The sequence below is a fragment of the Polistes canadensis genome, unplaced genomic scaffold (genome assembly GCF_001313835.1).
Source record: "Polistes canadensis isolate GaletaPanama2010 unplaced genomic scaffold, ASM131383v1 scaffold_120, whole genome shotgun sequence".
NCBI classification, from domain to species: Eukaryota; Metazoa; Arthropoda; class Insecta; order Hymenoptera; family Vespidae; genus Polistes; species Polistes canadensis.
In genome coordinates, this window is record NW_014569667.1 from 306,867 (window position 1) to 327,759 (window position 20,893).

At 32.3% G+C, this 20,893-nt stretch overlaps 1 protein-coding gene across 1 annotated transcript; it reads left to right on the forward strand.

Annotated features, from left to right (window-relative positions):
* The first annotated feature begins 1,850 nt into the window (after positions 1-1,850).
* LOC106787951 lies at positions 1,851-18,165 on the forward strand. The gene is made up of 12 exons (XM_014750744.1): positions 1,851-3,863; positions 6,217-6,373; positions 7,992-8,108; positions 12,030-12,220; positions 14,446-14,664; positions 14,858-15,008; positions 15,287-15,477; positions 15,606-15,835; positions 15,955-16,066; positions 16,147-16,474; positions 16,580-16,865; positions 16,959-18,165. Exons 1-12 carry the CDS (start codon positions 1,965-1,967, stop codon positions 17,335-17,337), a joined length of 4,260 nt encoding a protein of 1,419 aa, XP_014606230.1. The 5' UTR covers positions 1,851-1,964; the 3' UTR covers positions 17,338-18,165.
* Positions 18,166-20,893: the final 2,728 nt, after the last annotated feature.

Below are 20,893 nucleotides of genomic sequence, written 5' to 3' on the forward strand. Positions count from 1 at the left end.
ATTGGATAGGACTCTTCTATTTTTTTTCTGTTCTCTCTTTCTCTCTCATTGTTTTTATTCCAAGTTAATGAAACGTCACTGCAGGTGTCCACTTTTCTCTTTTCACTTAATATGCAATGTCAAGATCAAAAGTATATATTTTGTCTCATATTATAATCATAGGTAGAGAAATTGAAATCAACACTTTTTTCGATTAACCAATGACGATCAGGTAATTTTCCTAGCTCATAAATTTACATAATGAATTTAAAATATCACAATGTTTCTTTAGAAATAATTTATGAAAAGAGATGTTCAGAAAAGAGTGAGAGAGAGAAAAAAAAGAGTTTATTGAATATCAAACGAAGACTGATTCTTCTCTCAATATTAGTTTGACAATGATAGAGTATACTATCTTAGATGTGGTCCAGTCTTGGTAAAACTTGCCATGTTATTTGGCAACCGATGACAACTTCTTTGCCCACAGCTACGATCTTCTTTAAACACTCTATTAGGTGTCCTTAATAGAGTAATGCATTGATTATGAATGACTCTGTTTGGATATTTTGGCACACAGAATAAATCAGATTCTTTTTCGTATGCGAAATAATCAACGTGAGATTATAATCATTATGTATTCTCGTATTCACCATTTCGATAGGTATATATGAAGTATCCAAAAATGTTAGTTGGAATAATCGGATAGAACAGAACACTGAATTATAAAATATCTGATGGATGTCGAATCATCGATAGAAAGGCGACATCATGTGTATTTTTGCCAAAGGATGATGACAACTACAGACGGCATCATCTCCGGTTAGTCTACCGTGTCCGTCCCAGGTTTTTCTAGACTACTCTAGCCACTCAAGAAGCCTCTTCCTCGGTCTGCTTCATCAGCCGTCGTATTTGCATCCCCCTACCTCTTTTTCGACTAGCTTGTTCTCTTTCTCTCAGTTGGTCTCTCTCTTTCTCTTTCTCTCTCACTCTTTCTTTCTCTTGCTGTCTCACTCTCACTCTCGTTCGTTTTATTGCGCGAGAGTTGGTGGAGGAAGAGAGCAAAGAGGGCCGGCCAGATACGTTTTTAGACACGGAGCGTCCACGAACGTCGCGACGCCCTGAGGAACAGTAGTCGCGTACCTTGGGCAGCTTCCACCTTGCCGGCTCGCGATTCTCTTAACTTCGTTTCTTACCACAAATTTCATTTTCCAATTCTTTATCGAGAAACCTAAAGAATTTTCGTCCTTAGAAAACAAAAGATATATCAATGGAATTGCCCCTTTAACGAATTAGATAAATCTTTTGTTGGGGGATTTGTGTTGAGTGTGATTCCAGGTCAAGATACTCGCGATTTTCTCACAACGATAAAAAGTTAAATTTGGGTCGAGCGACGTTAAATAGACCGAAGTAATATTATATATTTGAGAGGAAATATTTACGTTGAAAATAATTGAGAAATTTAAAACATGTTATCCTGATCGAATGTTATTATTATTATTATTATTATTATTATTATTATTATTATTATTATTCTTTGTCTATTAATTTCGTTTATAATTTCGTCATGGTGGTGATGTATTTTATTTGAAATGTATCATTCCGTATTCCGACGATCGATCATACTACTACGTTCGTCGATAAGTTCAACTCTCGTTGTTAGAAAAAAAGTATAATAAAAAGGACTTACTTATCGTTGTTGTGAAAAGTTCGATAGGTTGTAATAATCGTTTTAGTTTTTAAGTGGAAACAAGAGTGAAACGACGGAACGTGTCAACGAGTGATTATTATTTTTTTCGGTCGTAAAATTGAAATTTGTTTTTAGTGTCGTGCGTTGCAATGATTTAGCATAAAAAAAATAATAATAACGTGGATCCGTTAGACGATTGGAAATTGATCGTCTTGATCTTATATCTGATTCGAATTGATAAAAGATATTCGCGAAAGTGGTTCGCGTTGCGAAAAAGGATACCGGACCTGACGCGACGATGGCCGAGCGTCCTGGCGGTAGGAGACGCTCGCGTCGCGACAGTATGGAGGCCGGAAATTCTTTGCATGGTACACCACCGGGTTCTAAGGAACGTAGAACTAAACGTTCAAGTAAACCATCCAAAGAGAGATGGTTATTGACTAGGAAAACATGGAGGTATATGGCTGATGCTGGAAGACGTTTGATACCCGACGGTGTTCACAATCGTACCGAGGATATACCCAAAATCGAACAATATTTTCAAGAAGTTTGTCAAAAGGAACCCCGTTTTTTATTATGGAGGAAATCATCTTATCCCGGTACATTAGGTTTTCGTTCACAAAGACGACGTAGACGTGTCAAGGGTGGCAGTTGTAGGGCCAAAGCTAGCTCGGCTGACGAAGCTGACGAAATTAGGAATCTTTCTAAAGGATTCGTCCTTCAGCCTACCACCGTTGGCAAATTTGATTTGGCCAAAGCTAAGAGAGATTTTTTTTTGGCATCCGACAGTTGCGGTAGCGCACCTTCCAGTCCAGTATTTAATCGTAGGAGGACGCCTAAGGAAGACGCGGATGTTAAAGTTTTAGCTGATATGTTGCAAAAGTACCTGAACATGCAAGGGGATATCGGTGATACGGCCAAAACTTTCGATAGAACTACCGTGATCGATCATATAGAGGGTAAAGAACATTTTGATTATCAGAATTTGATCGATAAGTTGCAACAACATTTGGATTTGATCGTAGCACAAGCGAAAAGAGATGATATAATTGGTAATAACGAGACTATGTCGATTAACAGAGACAATTTACCTAAATCATCCCTAAATCAACCATATCAAAGTGATTACGTTCATAAATCTTTGATGGAGACACTCAGTCGTTATTACAGCAAGTCACCAACTAGGGAACGAGTAATATCGGATATTTTAACCGATCGTAAGCTTTTGGAAAAGCTTTATTTCGATTTGAGATGTACCAGAGGGTTCAGAGGACCAAGGGCAACCGGTGCTTACACTTCACCATCTAGCAGATGGTGGGCTCATCAGAGAACTCGAAATACGGGTAAAGAAAACGAAGAAGATTGGTACTCGAACAAACGTGATCCTATTTCTCCACCTCCTTTGATAGCTGTTCAAGAACCTAGTATCGATCGTGGACCATTGGATGATGGCGTGCAAACTGATCCGGTTCCCCGGGATGTTTTGGATGCTATAATTCTCGAGAGAGAAAAGGAAGATAATAATAAAAGTGAAACGAGTATAGGAAAAGCAAGTGCTCGTAGACGAAGTAGCGTTGACAACGATGACGTGTCACCTTCGGTTAGCGATACCATTAAAAGGTATCTCAGGATGGCTAGGAAAAAATCTATGGATGCTGATAAAGTTGATAGGTTCAAACGCGTTAATTATGATAGAAATCTTCGTAATATCAGGGCTAAAGGAGAAATTACAAAGCCAGGTGACGACGATGGCAATAACAAAGGTTGCCAGACTTCAGAAGATTGGGTTGTTAATTATCGTGAAATGTCATCCATCGAAAATCCATCTGAAAATCTTTCGGACGGTGATACGACCTCGCCAGCAAGTAGAAATGCAAGTTCGCGTAGCAGCATTGATGCTGGCCTTGGTTCGGAAGAACCCCTAACTCCTAAACAACATCATCATCATCATCAATCCTTTCTTTCCCATCTCCTTCATGGTTCCAATACTCACAAGGATAAACCACATTCGGCACCGGGTTCGCCTGCACTCACATCTTCGTCGAAAAATTCTTCAGGTGGCACAGCGATGCAGAAGAGCAAATCTTCAAGCAGTGTGGTACATCACGGTAGCAGGTTGGTCGCTAAAAAAATTTGGCGGTCCAGGAGTAAAAGTACTTCGAGGGCATCGAATCAACCGTCCATCTGGACACCCCAGGTCAGTTTTCATTCCTATCAATCAATGAGTTCTTTTTTGTTTTTTTCATTAATATTATCCTACGAAATTTGTGTATATCTAATCATCAGTTGTTTCTCTCGTCCAAAAATAAAATTACAACGGATTAATACTTAACGAAGTGTAGATGTTTTGTGTGTTCGAATATTAAAAATAAAAATAAAAATATATGTCTAATTAAAGAAAAAAGACGCTGAACTGTAAATATTAAGTTGCTGAAGAAGTCCCAATAAAGGGACGAAACGTCCAACTTAGTAAAATTAAGTTCTACTTCTTTTTTTTGTGTGTATATCTTTAGATTCTAACAACTGTCAAACAGATTAATCATTTTTTCAGCTTTTTATTTTATCTAAAAGATAAACGATGAATAATCTAACGTTATTAACAATCTACTATATGAAATAAATCCTACGAATCGTTCTACAATCTATCAAATCAATGTATCACATTTGCATATACCAATTTATAGGAAATAAATGATGAAACGTATGTGTGTGCGCGTGCAAGTGTTTCAAGAATAAATTGATAAAATATTAGAATAACTTATATAGAAAAATTTCTTTCTTTCTTCTATATATATCTACGGATTATAAATCATTCGCAGAAAAATAGGACATTCGAATTCTTATCAGACAGGACATTTATCAAAAAACATTTTTCTGTTATATTGGTGGCACGTTTACATATCATCCGATTTTTTCTTCCTTTTTCTTTTTTATTTTTCACGAGCAAGTAAACGGTGTAATGTATCAAATAGGAAAAAAAAAAAAAAAAGAAAAGAAGGTTGACCTTGCCGCAGACGATCTTGTTAAGCGGTTAGCGTGATAACCAATTTAGGGCCTCGGAATTTTGTCGGCGCCGCTCGAAATAGTCAGCCAACGGCGATGTGTATAAACTATACTTAACCTCTGCTACCATTACTACTACTACTACTACTACTAACACTAATACTAACACTACTATTATTACTATTACTATAAGTGCGCTATCCCCATCGTTTCTTTACTTATTTGCTACGTCCTTGATACACCTATAGTGTTATTCGATTATTACTTATTCCAGGATTTATCATTTAGACATAAAATCAATTTTTAGATTCATCTCAAATACACGCGCGCATGCGATTAAAATATTATTATAAGATATAATTTTCGTTTATATATACGCGCGTGTATGTATCTGAGAAATGTTTCGATTAGAAAAAATATTATATATATATATATATATATAATTATAGTAGTTTATTTATCGTATGAATTTTGTGTGTTAGTAGAATTAATGAAATTTATTTGTATTCGATATAATATTTCTAATTTTTGAAAACACATCAATTCACATTTTTTATTATTTTGTATTTGTATCAATGAAACGTTATACATATATATATAATATACCCATATATAAATATAAATTCGACGACAGTAATGTAACGAAATAATTTGATAGATTGTCCGATGTAAAATGAATTTTGGCAATGACTCATTTTGTGAGTAATGTTTCGATCTGATGTGAGAAACATTTTAACGACAAAATATCTCACGTGTTAAGAAATTTTACAGAAACTTTTTCACGTGTCGTTTTTTTTCTCACTCCCCGTATTATACGTTTGTCTATATTTCTTTCTTATCCAAAATTTTGCTTACCTTTTATTAAAAGGAAAAGTTTCGAAGGGCCCTTGGAACGATTAACTCTCAAAATTTCGAGAAGAAGGTATCAATTAATTTATTATTTTTTATTCATCACACACCGGAAAGGAATAAAAAAGTAGGTCGACTACGATGAGTTGACTGGTTTTCAATTTACCACGTGGAAAAAAAGGGCAGAAAAGTTTTGAGCTTAACAACATGCCGTGGAAAAACCATCAAAGTTCGAAACTTTTCAATTCATCTTCGTGTTTTTAAACTTAAAACTTTTCAACCCCTTTTTGTCCCCTGTGTTAAGCTCACAACTTTTCAACCCGCCCAAGTATTAATTTCTTATCACATTTCTTTTTTTCTTTCTTTAATTAAACCGTAAAAGAAAAGATTTTTATTTTTCCATCTGAAAACGAACTAGAATCTATAAGAATAAAAACGTGAAGCTTTTTTAAAAAAAGTATTGGGCCTTAGTGTTTGAACCTTTTATCGTTTTGATGAACCCATACAATTGTGTAGAATTTATAAAAAAAAATCGGTGTTCTGTGCGTGTCAATTTGTTTATCCCATTGTTAGTTTAAAATGATTAATAAAAAGGTTCTTGTAAATATTTTGAAATATTTTCTTTTCGAGTTATTTTTTGATTTTAGTTATGTATATCAAAAGGGTTTTTATATAGAATGCATATATATATTTTCTAGGGAAAATGCACGTGGGCTGGCACAGGTGGACGACGAGTGACTCTCCAGGATACTTCTTTGCGTTCTTTATCAGAAATAGAAAGAAAAGTTTTATGCAGAGTTGCCGTTGCAAAGTTACAAGCTCTCAATTTAGGTGTTCACATAAGACCCCCGAGCGGTGAGTTTTTAAACAAATTTATTTATTCTTTATGCTTGTATTATATCTTTTGTTTAATTATTCTTTTGAACAAAACAAAACAAGGTCACAAACAATTTTCTTCGCTATTTCTCTTTGCCATTTTTCTTTCTCTCTCTTTTTTCATATAATTAATTAGATATATTATGAATTCTGAGGAAATCATTTTTAAATTAATGATAATATTATTATATGCATTTTTTTGTTTGTTTATTCTTCATTTTCTCTCTTTTATATATATTATATTATTAATAAGGAAGAGACGAGAAAAGAAAAATAAGATTGTTCGAAACTATTTTATTTTCATCCAATGGAAGAGAAAAGTAAACAGAAAAGTGTGATAACACCATAGATCTTGTGTTATGCATATTAATACGATATTATCGATTATAGGAATAATAGTAAACTTTGTCGTAATATTTGTCGTTGTTGTCATTTTATTTTGAATAAAATAATGCAAAATATGAAATAGGTAAAGATAAGAATAATCTTTTACTACTTTCCAAAAAAATAATAGAAACAGAATAGAAAATATAAGAAGAAAAAGCATGAAAGAACAAAAAGAATTTCTTGTTTTTTTTTTCGATTGACAATAATTAGAAACAAGACTTGGTTGTTTTGCGATATTCAAATGATTGACATATTTATGGTCGTGCAAGGGTTCGTATTCTCTCCCACTCTTTCTCTCTTTTCGTTGACAACCCTATCCAGTTTAACATCGAAGTACCCTCTTTATCTCCGATGTCAACGTGAAATTTCTTAACTTTCTTTCTTCTCGTTCGTATTCTTTATTTCTTTTTCTTTCCCCAAGAACCGATATTTCACACGAAATACACGGGTATATAACGCGTAGCTTGTTGTTTTCAATTCGCATACTTCCCATACTTCCTTTCTTTCTTCTTCATCTGTTTCGTTATTCAGAAGAAAAAAAGAATGTTTTCAATATTTACACGAGATGTAATTAATTATTTTGTTTTATCAATGAAATTCATTTTTCTGAATGATATAAAAAAAAAATCAATGTATTATTTTTGTATGATCAACTTATTAAAAGTTTTATTTCATTTGGTGTGGGTTGCAAATGGTAAATCTGTGTAACACGGGTTTGGGCGTACACTTATGCGTCTAGGATGTTAATCTCGTGTTTTTCTATTTTCTTTCTCTCTCTCTCTTTTTCAATAGCATCGATGTGTTGCGTTTCTCCGAGGTAACGTCGAATGAAAATAAATCTTCTCTCTTCCTTGGCGTAAATGTTTCGAAGTATACGCTTAAGCCATTCTAGCGCCATTTAGTTACAAGACGTCTGGCCGAAACGCGAAACGCTTAGCTATTTAAAGACACTTATACTCGCTTTTCGAAGATACTTGCTTTAACACCCGCTTCTCAAACGTATTCTCTTTCTCTTTCTCTCTCCTCCTTCTTCTTCTTCTTCTTCTTCTTCTTGTGTGTACATTTATTTATTTATTTAATTAACAAACTTTTCAACAGATCTGTTTATTAAGTAAAACGAATGAAATATAATTTCAATTTCATCTTCTTCTCCATCTTGTTCTCTTTTTATATAAAATATATATATATTTATTTTTGTTAATTTTTTCAGAATCTCTAGGGAGTGGGCCGGTTGCTACGAAACCAAAAAGGCGAGCATATTTGCTCAAGAGGAAGGCACTCACGACAGGATTCTTTGAGAGTAAAGGGAAGGAGGAGAAAGACAAAGGTTAGTCGGTGAAATGGAAAAAGAAAAATGTTTTCTCTCTCTCTCTCTCTTTCTTTTAATATGGTCAAAAAGAATAGGGAGCTAGCTAGGTAGAAGTCTTACGATTGCATTGAAGGTAAAGAAACAAAATCTAACAAATAAAAGGAACCTTTTTTTTCTTTTTTTTCATTCCATGTAACAATTGTACGAACAAATGTTATCTTTGGCTTCGCGTTCGTGATATTTAAATAGGACAAATTTTTCATTAGTTGTTGTTGTTTGTTTTCTTCTCAAGAGAGATAAACAAAGTAATAGTTGTAATATACGTGGGATGAAAAGTTATAAATTTATGCATTTTTCGTTCAATTAGGAAATAAATTTAAAATAAAATCGCGGATTCGTTTAATTTGTAATTAAAATCCAATATCAGTTATATGTTTCAATGTAAACGTATTGGTTAGAATTACAATTGGAGACAAAATACTCTTATTTCATTGTCTTATGTATGCGTACATATAATCTACCAGAGATAATAATTGGTTACGCAATCTCGTTCGAGATTGAACATAATAATCCATTTAATCTTAAGGGAATGGTAGGATTATGTGATAGGATCGATAGATATATCAACTTTTATCGAATTTCTATTAATCTATTCTTACGTAGAATTCATAGAAACCTTTCTAATCGTCTTATGTATATATATATATAGGTACATCTACATATTATCAGATTCATATTTAATAAATCGTATAATCTTTGGTGTGATTTGGAAAATCATTGAAAAAATTCATTCAAAATTTCTCTTAGATTTATTCGATAGATTTTCATTAGAAATAAAACTATTTGTTCGGAATAAATTATGGGGATCTCCTCGTGGATTTCTTTCTGCAAGAAAGAAAATTCAAGCGACCAACGTGTAGCGACGAATGAAATCAATCGAATAAAGATTGATCGAAGTACCATCGAAGAATACGAGTTATTTGTACGGGAACGTGAACCATTTACAAGGAAGGACGTATCGTTTCGATACTTTGAAGGAACTATTACGGACACCATATATCTTGATATTTCGAGAAAGAAAGAAAGAAAGAAAGAAAGTAAGAAAGAATGAACGAATGAAAGATAGAAAGCAAAAAGAAATATTATGCTTGAGAAAAATCTCTTTGGTTTAAATCGATACTTGATATTCTTACTTATGTCGTTCACCAAGATTTATATTAAATTTTTTTGATATATTATTTAAAAAATGACAAGCATTTTGAAGAGATAGCAAGAAAAACATTAATGTTCATTGATAAATTTTAAACACACGATCGTCGAAATTAGAACCCAGTTAAAGAGATTTTCTTTCGGATACATACACACAACTGATTGTTTAAAGAAATATTTAATCATTGTTTTCATGAACTTAACCTAAGTTACACAATTATTTCTTTATTTTCATTTAACATTGTTAAATTATAATAAAAAGTTTAATATTTACGAGCGCTTAGAGAGAAAATTTAGAAAAAAAAAATAACTGATGTGTGTACTTATGTACACACGTAAGAAGTTATATTTCTTTAGCGTACCAAAACGAACATAACCTAAATAATCTCAAAAATAACTTCAATTATCTCGCGTAACAATATAATACTCTACATATGTCGCGAAAATACGATAATATGATAAAATAAAACACCATTGATAAAGGTTTTAATTAATATATACAATCTAATTTATTTATATTTACGAATTACTTCATGCCGGTAAATTTGAAATTGTTTTTCCCGCGCATCATAAATATCGACAACTTCGTGGTGTCGATTTTTTTCGGTCGCATCTAAATTCACTTTACAAAACGCGCGCCAAAAGTAGTATAACTTCAAACAAAAAAAATAGATTAATATATTATAATAGATTAATTCAATTTTTGCGAGTAACTTTTGTTCCATGTGTTATACTAATTAAATTATTCATTATTTCATATACTAGATAAAGATCTTTCTGTTAGTTTTTTTTTTCCTATTATTTTCTATTATCTCTGGTATAAGAAAGAAAGAAAAAAAAGAAAGAAAAAAAAGAAAGAAAGAAAGAAGGAAGGAAGGAAGGAAGGAAGAAGAGACGTTAGAATAAGCGTGCAAGACACACACGGGTAGAACACAGCCTGGAATGAGACACAATTTCGCTTGGTTAAAATTAGCCAAGGGGTGCTCGGTGGCGTTGCATATTTCCGCATATACCAGGTTTATTTGCGGTTCATGTCGGGTAGAAGTGCCGTAGGAACACCAGACGTCAATCGGGAGTCTCTCTTTCTATCTCCTCCCCCGCCCCCGCCCCCGCCCCCCCCATTACTCTCTCTCTCTCTCTCTCTCTTTCTCTCGTTGAGGTCGCTCACTCGATACTTGCCCCTTTAAACACCACTTTTAACCGTTCGAACGTACTTCGTCATATAGGCCGTTATCTTCTTAAATCATTCTTTCTTATTTGTCTGCCAACAATCTGTTATCAATTATCATACCGCTATACGTATTTTTATTTGATTTTTTTTTCAATTACTTTTAGATTTTTCACACATTACGTATTATTATATTTTTTGAAAATTTTTTCAGATGTGCATTCGCGTTAAACATAAGTTATAATTAGTATAATTGTATTATGATATTGAATATTATAACGAAATTATGTAAGGTAAAAGAAACTCTATAGTATAATGATGTTGTAACCGATAACGTTTGATCTTATATAATTTTGTTTGTTAAAACAAGAACAACGATTTTATTTGTTTGTTTTTGTAGAAGAATTTTTCATGAATATTAGAAATATTCATTATAATTTTTAAATATGCGAATTTTAGTGATAATTGATTGTATACCATTGTTGTTTCTTAAAATGAAAGAGATAGAGAGAGAGAGAGAGAGAGAGAAAGAGAGAGAGGGAGGGAATGGTTAGTTGAGGCCGGGGTGGCCCAGATTGCAGTCTATAAACGGATCAGTATAAAGACATGGTTTGTTGCCTTTCAGCTTTTCGCTGCCTTTCAAAGTCTAACTTTACCTAACAAAACATTTTTTTTTTTTTCTTTTTAGTCATCCTTCAAAGTAGATTATCAAAAACGTTAATAGTTTTGATAACAAAAAAAAAAAAATCTCTATTTGAAAACATTCCGTTTCGAAAATCATTTTTTAATATACAATACGTTGATATAATCAAGTTTTCTGATTTCTGATGGTATATGATCAAGTCACGTTTCTATCGTCTGCAAAATAAAATTCATCGGTTTTGTAATAATTATTGGCAAAAAAAAAAATGAAAGGATTTTGATATAAAATATAATAGAAAAATAAGAATATTATATTGGAAGAAAAAGGTCGCGAAAGACGCGTTTCCGTGAAGTATATAACAACTATGGCGGGGAAGTGAGGTTTTAGAACCGAAAATAAAGTGGCCGGAGTAAAGCACATTCATGGCCAAGTGAAATTATTATCAACGAGAACTCACGTCGCCAGGAAGTGATTGTTGTTGTTAATCTGGATAGAAATGTGGAAATTGTACGATGATGACGTAGACGAAATTTCTTGTATTATTTTTCTTTAGTTTATTTCTTTTTATCGTAATACACAATATAAAATATAATATTCTCGTAAAGAAAAAATTAATAATGAATGCACTAGTGCGAACTCGCGTGGATTTGAGAGAAACGCAGCTGCCCGATCGTAGATCAGATCGACGTTGATCTTGCTCCGTTTTGGGAGAGCCAAGTGATCGAGATTATTAGAATAATCTGATCTAGAGAGCAAGAGAGAGAGAGATAACGATGATAATGATCAGATAACACACTCTCTATACGATATAATGATTTTCATATTTATATTTCTTATCTTACAATTAGTGTGTTAACGTTTATATTTGTTAACAAATTTATCTTTCATTAATTTGAATATTTTTCTTATTTTCTTCTAGAGCCAGCACCAGGCGGTCTAGTTTTTGGTATACCAATTTCTCAATGTCTTGAGAACGATAGAATCGCTAGAATCGCTGCTGGGGAAGTTGCCGACGTTGGTAGTTTGACGAGAAGTAGTAGACATGGAAGTAGAACGAGTTTTAGCAGTCTGATTGAAGCTCCTACTACGGTTGCAGCGAAAACTGAAGATGTAAGATCGAATTTTCTTTGTTTGATTGTCGACAATAATATTATTCTTTTGGAAATTTAAGTAAGATGATATACGTAAGAATATATATAATATACCATTACAGGGTAGGCCAAAAGATGTTTGCAGATTTTCAAAATCACTTGTCATTTTTCATATAGTACTACTGGGATTCATAGAACTGTGTGAAAGGAAAATGATAGAGCAATAATAGTAGGAGTACGGGTCAACGAATTGTCAGAGATAAATCAAGGGAATCGCAAGAAAATAACATTTGATATTCGCGAAGAGAGAACAGCAGCTAACTCGATAAGATAAAGTAATTATTTTCATAAAATGGGATATACGGTTTGTAGTAACGGTGACGAGAGTGTTAGCGACTAGTAGCGTAACCGTCTTTGATCCACCCACGCTCCGATATAAGACTTACAGGTTTAGACGTTTAGAAATCGTCCAGAATGATCTTTTTAAATGAGGAAAAGTAAGGAACGTCGCGTGAAAATTTGCTTTGTCATTTTTTTCTCCGCGAAATATATAGTAATATTGTTTTCAAGAGAAAATGAAAGAAATCTTCAAAGAATTTTCGTTGAATGATCTAAAAAAACACTATGCGTATGCAGTAAATCGTTTTTATTATTATTATTATTATTATTATTATATTCCAATGATCGAAAGGAGATCTATTTAAAGAAAGATTCGTAGTAATGATAAAAAAAGAAATACACGGGAGAGAAACGTTGGAAATCGATCGTTCGCAATTGACGATATAAAGTGCCCCACGGTCAAAGTCGTCTCGACTCCGCCCAAATGATCTCGTCATCGTATTCTTATCGTCATCATCGTCTCCTCGTCATCGAATCAAACGACGAATCGTCCGACGATTATCGGATGGCTACTTGCCGAGCTCTTCGACTACGGATCTATTTTTCGATCACAAAATACGTCACGTTCAATTCTGCATCGCGTCGACATTTAATCTATATTTTCTTTCGTTCGAATGCATTCACGAAATTTTCAGAGAGAAAACGAGAGAGAGAGAGAGAGAGAGAGAAAGAAAAACGATGACGAGATCAAACACGAATGAGCGATCGTATATGTTTTGCCAAAAATTGTGACATTCACACATAAATGATGATTATATTTAATAATTGAAAAATATTTTACACACACTTGTCCCTTATGTTTCATAAGATAAATATTCAATTTGTTTTTTATATTATCATAATATATAATAATTAAATTGATATTATAATTAATACGCCTGAATGCATGCAACACTCCATACAATATTGTATTATTGCTTGCCAGCGTCATCTATCAGTATGAAACTGCCCCTCAGAGTATGCAACTCCATTTAACGCGTCTGAAAATCGTGGTTACATACTCCGAGAGGAATTTTCATACTGATAGATGGCGCTCGCAAGCAACATTATCGACGATGTATGAAAGATTGCATATCCACAGGCGTCGCATTTAATACAATTAATATATTACCATGAATAATTTTAATAAGACGTTACTCTTTCATCGATTATTTTGATTATAATGACAAATTTGTATCTATAGAAAATCTTATCTTTTTTTAATGATTAAAATTATTAATTAGTATTTATTAACTGGAATGTTCTTCTATCGAAGAAATTCTCGTAAATGTTTAACCTGGTTACTGCACATGACGGGTATAATAATCAAAAGAAGATGACTATTCTTTAGTTATGGCTAGTCCATTCTTTATTCTGTCTTGTCATCTTTAAAATAGGGCTACGTAATGAATAGGCTAGAAGAAAATAGAAGAATGAACAGATGCAATTATTGTGTCGACAAAGACGTCACGTGTGTCTCGAACCGATGCCGTGACGTCACAGAGATCGACGATGTAAATAGAACACACACACACATAGACACAAGATCATCGAGAAGATCGCTAATTTTAACCAATGAATTAATTAGAATCCAACCATTTTCCTTCAAATAGTATATTATTTCTGTTCTATCTTTGTGAATATCTTCCATTGTTTTCGTCTTCAACATTTATTCTTATCCTTCGATATAAACGTTATAACAAATATATATTATTTATATATACATATAATATATTCATTTTATTATTTATTATTATGTATTCATAAATATATATTATTCATATATTATACATATTAATATAATTTCATATAGAAGTAAAATACAAAGATTGATTATCTCTTTTGTTTTATTTTTGTCAACAATAGGGTGGTTCCTGTGAATCATTACCGTCGAAAGGTGGAGGAGTATTAACTGGAAGTGATTCTGGTGTCCTCGAATTAAGCGATAGTGGCGGGGGAGGAACAACAGGCGAATGGGATGCAGTACCAGGGGTAGTTAGACAATGCATTAGACATCTCGAAGCTACTGGGCTTCGTACCTTGGGTATTTTTCGAGTTTCACCTTCGAAAAAAAGAGTTAGACAGGTTAGTTCTAGTTTGTAACATTTATGCATAACCAGTTACCTCCGTCCCTTATTTTATCCCACTATAGATAATGTTTGCATTTATTGTATATTTATGTATATCATAAATTTAACGTTAAATACAAAGGATCGAGAAATGTAATCGAAATGTTAGCAGAAATGAGAGATAAATCGACGAATTATAAAAATTACAGTTGAGAGAAGATTTCGATTGTGGTCGTGAGACAAAAATCGGTCCTGATCAGTGTCCTCACGATGTGGCTGCCTTACTGAAGGAGTTTTTTCGAGACCTGCCTGATCCTCTGCTTTGTAGGGATCTCTATCAAGCCTTCGTACATACTCAAAGTAAGAAAGTCATCCATCATTTCAACTGTTTTTAATAATATAGTATGCAAGAAAAAGAATATAAAGAAATAATTGTAAAATTATGAAAGATATGTGTTGATAGAACCCTGTCTCTATACTTAAAGAGAAAGAAAAACATTTTTTTGTTCATCTTTTTTGTTCATTTGCTTTTCTCTCTTTCATTTCTGGATAAATCTGAAAAAAACTCTCCCGCTTCCACGATGATGTATATCATCAATCATTTGTGGTAACATTCGAGCACTTATAATTTTTTCCAGAGATTAGGAATAGACGATTGCAACAAGAAGCACTTCAGCATCTTATTCAATTACTGCCAACGCCAAATCGCGAGACACTTTGGGCATTACTTCATTTCCTTAGTATCGTTGCATCAAATAGCGAGGATCAAAAGAATGAAACTGGCGAATGGATACCAGGAAACAAAATGGATACTAATAATTTAGCTACTGTTAGTATCATTACTTTTGTATTTATTAGTCAGACATTTTTTTGATAATATATTAGTTAGATAATAATAATAATTATTATTACACACATCCATACATATATATATATACAATATATATGTTGTTGTAGGTTTTTGCACCTAATATACTTCACTGCGTGAAACCTGGCCAAACTCGACCAGAAGTTTCAGCAGAGAGAGCAGAAGAGAGAATAGACGTGATAAACGTGGTACGAGCTCTCCTTGAACATGCTTCGACGTTGTTTACAGTACCAGCAGCATTGTTAGACGAATTGTACCTGCACATGATGGATACTCATCCAGCCGAATTAGATCTGGCTCTTTCTCGACGTGCCGAGGAGTAAGTTATCAATTATTATGATTGATCTTATCTTCTTATTCACTTAATTTTATATCAAATTGTCTGTGTCTCTTTCAATTATCATTATATATATATGTATATTGTGTTCTTTTCTATAGACAATGCGGAGACGAGGTTGATCCATGTAGCGAAGCAGAAAATTTTTCAGTCGAAGAAACTGTTGCAACATCTGGGAATACGTCAATGCCGGCTACAACGACAACGAGAAAAGTAAATTTACTTCCAATTGTAAAAAATTTGTAATATCTATTACGATAAGAAAGTTATTATTCATATGTTTTCTTTTCAAGGTTTGGACGCGAGAAGAATGTTTGCATCAAACGGCTGGCGTGGGTGGTGATATTGGTCCAAGGCCGCGTCGTCCGAAAAGGCCTGGAACTCGTAGAAAAGAAGAAGGAAGAAGTAACAGCGTTGATAGTGGATCTAGCGAGGATCCAACCGATCCTCGTAGAAGATCCTCTCCGATGGTGATCACAGCTAGTTTAACTATACCAATGTCTGGAGCGTTCACATTGAACCTCGATGATCCAGACATTCCTTATATCGAGGAAACACCTAAACAACCAAGTGCACCACCGAGAAGACAAAGACAACGTTCGATATCTGGTTGTAGCGAAGGTTCGTTTAAAATTCTTTCCAAATTTGTCTTCATCTTTGTATATCAAATTGCTAAATATTTAGAAACTTGTTCATATTCTATAATGTTTCTTTCACGATAAACAGGTGGTCGACATGGTAGCGATAGCGCAGTTGGTTCATCGGCAACCTTGTCAGGCGACCAAGTGCCAAGTTCCCCACCCTCTTGGGCTTCTACCCCTCCTGCTAGCCCTGACAGTGCTGTCACGGCTGTCTCATATATTCCTGATCAACAAGCTGTCTTGCAGAGGGTCTCCTTTACCACATCCAGCGAGGTTAGGCAGGTTTCTAGGGGTAGTAATCAAGAAGTTAGTAGAACTAGTGCTACCCCTTACACGCCTAGCATCACGAGTATAGGTGGTGCCGTTTTGAGGTATATATATATATAAACTTATCAACATAATACCTAATTAAAATCCATCATAAAATATATTACATTTCAAATCATACCTACCACGTATTACAGGTCTAAAACGGCAGATATTGAAAGGATGCTACACATTAATAGGTCGGATCCAAGTTCGGGAAATCTTCAACATAGTAAATCGAGTATAGTAACCACTTCAATGTCTACCACGAGTTCGTCAGAGAGCAAGAAATATACTAAAAGACGTTACACCGACTCTAGGCATCAAACTCGTCATATACCTGACTTGGATACGCTTGCTGGGAAGACAACAACGATGACAGTTACGTCATCGATGACGATGTCATCTACGACAGCATCTAGTTCGGTCATTGCGACAACACAAAATCCACGTGGCTCGACAGGTGTCGTCCAACCTGTTTGGAAACGACGAGAATTGATCTCGAGTGCACCCAAGGGACGTGAAAATTACTTTTGAAATTCTCATCCTCGTTCTCATTTTATAATCTTAATAGCGATCTTAATCTTTTATCAAAGTCGTCTTTTGATACGAACGATTATAAGAGGAAACTACGGGGTAGAGGAGGAATGAGAAAGATGTTAATTAGATTTCTTATCGTCTTTTATTCGATTAAGTAGATACACGCTAAGACTCTGTTTTACTGCCTATATCAGGTCTGGCCTGGCTAAGTGTTCCTCGAATCCCGTCATAATTATGTCTCATTAATTAATTCTTTTTTTTTTTTTTTTTATGGAATATGATGTATATGGACAATGAGGTGTCAGCTGGTTCCTAAACAAAGATCTCCGCAACTATGTTGACTATGCTCAAATTCTTTCTCTCTCTCTCTCTCTCTTTCTTTCTTTCTTTCTTTCTCTATGTCTATTTCTTATTTCCTTGCTTTTTACTTGAATCAATCATTTGTAAAAAGGTCATAAAATTGTCCTTTTGTTTTAATTTTGTTTCAATCGATCGTCGCGTGATTTATTGAGACGTATGAGATTAACGAAAAAAAATTATGTTCTCTTCCTTTTTATTTTACTTTTTGTTTATTTTTATTTATTTATTAAGATATTGAATAGATTCTCGTCTTAGATAATTATTATTGAATTGTGGAAAATAGCAAAATAATAAATATAATGTCTTTGGTTAAGCGTGGCCAAGACATGAAACAAATCGAAGACGTCTCTGAACGTTGATTTAATCGAAATGTTCTTCGAACGATGATGTCGACGATCTAGTAGCTTTTCTTTATCTTTCTCTTCTTCTTTTATTTTTTTTTTTTTTTTTTCAATCTTTAAGCTAATAAATGAAGATTAATTTTTTTACTACATTGTCTATAAATTAATAATAATAATAATCCATGAGAATATAAATCCTGTCCGATTAAGATAAGATAAAATTTGTTTACAGATTAAAGACACAATATTTAAACAATTATTTTCTCTTTTAAAATAATTACGTTATTTTTTATATGTTGTATATATATATTTTTGTTTCTTTTTACTAAACATAATATCTTTCTTTAAATATAGTTTAATTATTATATCTAAAATAAATTTAATAATTTATATATATAATATTTTTCGGAATTAACAAAAAAAAAAAAAAACAAGTAAATGAACAACACTAAATGATTTTCTCATTATTTTCAAGCGTTTATATTTCATAGTCACTTTTTATGAAAGAAAAACATATGATAAGAATTACAAATTATCAGAATGCACCTTCAGATAGGCAACTCTTTATACGTCGGTAATACAGTTTGGGAATGTTGTCTGGAAGGTAAGAAATGTTCTGCAACCCCTCTATATAGGCTAACATTTTCACACATGACGTATGAAGTATCACATATCGTCAGGCGTGTAATATAATTAAATATATTCGTATAATTAATTGTGGAAAGGAAAAATGGAATTTTATTTTTATTTTAAAGAAACTTTTGAAACCAACAACTTTTCTCTGAAATTCATTTATTTATTTAATTCTCTTCTCTGGTACTTTCTCTTTGTTATTTGCCACAGTTCTTAGTGTGTGCAAATGTAAAAATATTATATGTATGTATATGTATAAGTATACATCGAATTAATATCAATTATTTGAAAAAAGGATGCTCATTTTTCGGTTATATAATAATTAGCAAAAGTGTGTGCGACAAAATTTGATTTTTTGTTTTTTTTCTTACTTTCATACAAACGACTTCATTTCTAATTTCATTTATTTCTACATTTTTCTTCCATTTTTTTTAAATATCTACGTCGATAAATACGACGCGAGAGTATCATGTTGGAAGAACGTAAACAAAAGTGAAGAAAAATTGTAGTTTCGAAAAAAATGTGACAATGATAATAATAATAATAATAATAATAATACTCTTAAAATAATAAAAAATAATATTAGTAGTAATAATAATAATAATTATAATAATAATAATAATAATTGAACGTTTTTGCGATGAGGATATTTTTCGTGAGACCTGCTCTCTCTCTCTCTCTCTCTCTCTATCTCTTTTATTTGATATTTAATTTTCGAATAAAAAAATCTAAAATTAATACAAACAAGACTAAAAAAAAAAAAGAAAAATTAAATTTTTCTAATTGTAGGTACATGCTCGAAAGAAAACAGAACAAAAATAATAACAATAATTATATAATAATATAATTATAATAATATATCATAATATATATGATGACAAAAAAAAAAATATAATAAAGAATAATAAGTCATAATACTTATGTTTTATGTTTTTAAAGAGACGAAGGGAGAAGGGTAACTTAAAATCATCATCATCATTATCATCATCATCATCATCATCATCTACGATATATCTCTGTTAATAATAATAATAATAATAATAAACTCTGGAGGATATTTTCATGAAAATCCAACTGAGTACATACGTATCTATATATATCTACATGTGTATATATAGAAGGTAGACAAAAAATTCCTAGCTAAGTCAAAAGTTTGATAGGTAAATTTTAAAATCAATTTCTCTTTTTCCAGAAATTGTTTAATTAATATTTTTTAAGAAACCGTAAAAATACCAGTTGAGTTTCTTAAACAATAAATCAAATTACAAGTCAGAAATGTCTCGAAAAAATAGTAATTGATTAGAAACATTACCAAAAAAACTTTTGGGTCACGTAAGGAACTTTTGACCCACTCTGTATTCAAACAATCACTAAAAAATATAAGTATATATATATATATATATTTATATTTTTATGTGTGTATACAATATACTACAAAACTCGCTGTGTGTACTTAGCTGCCTGTTTAGGGCTGGACGGATGTGATACGATAAGTCATTTTTAATGAACTTTAAAAGTCGTGCTAATTCATTGAATATAATTACATTAAAAATAATTGAATCGAAAGACTACGTTTCTTTAGAGTAAAATCGCTTTTTTTTAAAAATAATTTTGCTAATTGTTTCTACGATCTCATACCTTTTATCTTTCTTTTTCGTTCCTATTTGCAAATAAAAAAATAATAACGCTATACATATATACATATATGAGTATATACATGTACATGTATATATGTATATAGAATTAACGATCGATTTTTACCTAATAGTTTAACCAATTTAATTAACAAATAATTTTTCGTGTTAAATACGTTAATGTATTTTTACGACTCGCGTGCAATTAACAGTGAAACAAATTTTGTATTTCTACGTAATAATATTAAATTACAATAATTACTATTTTTTCTTAATGAACTAATTTAATTCGGAATAATATAGAATTATGTATATATATATATATATGAATGTATTCGTTTGATATCACCACGCGTTCATGTTCACAACCAAAGCAAAAGAAACCTACCTTACCGATATTTGATCGGAAATTTTGGACGAATCTACATTTATATTAACAATTAAAAAATGCACAATAATATAATTAAATATATATTATTTTACACGTTCGCGGTCATGTGAATAAAATCAAAAATAATTTCCATGATTATTTTTCTTAGTCCATCACAGTTATAATTTTTTTTTGTTCTTTTTTAGTTTTTGCAT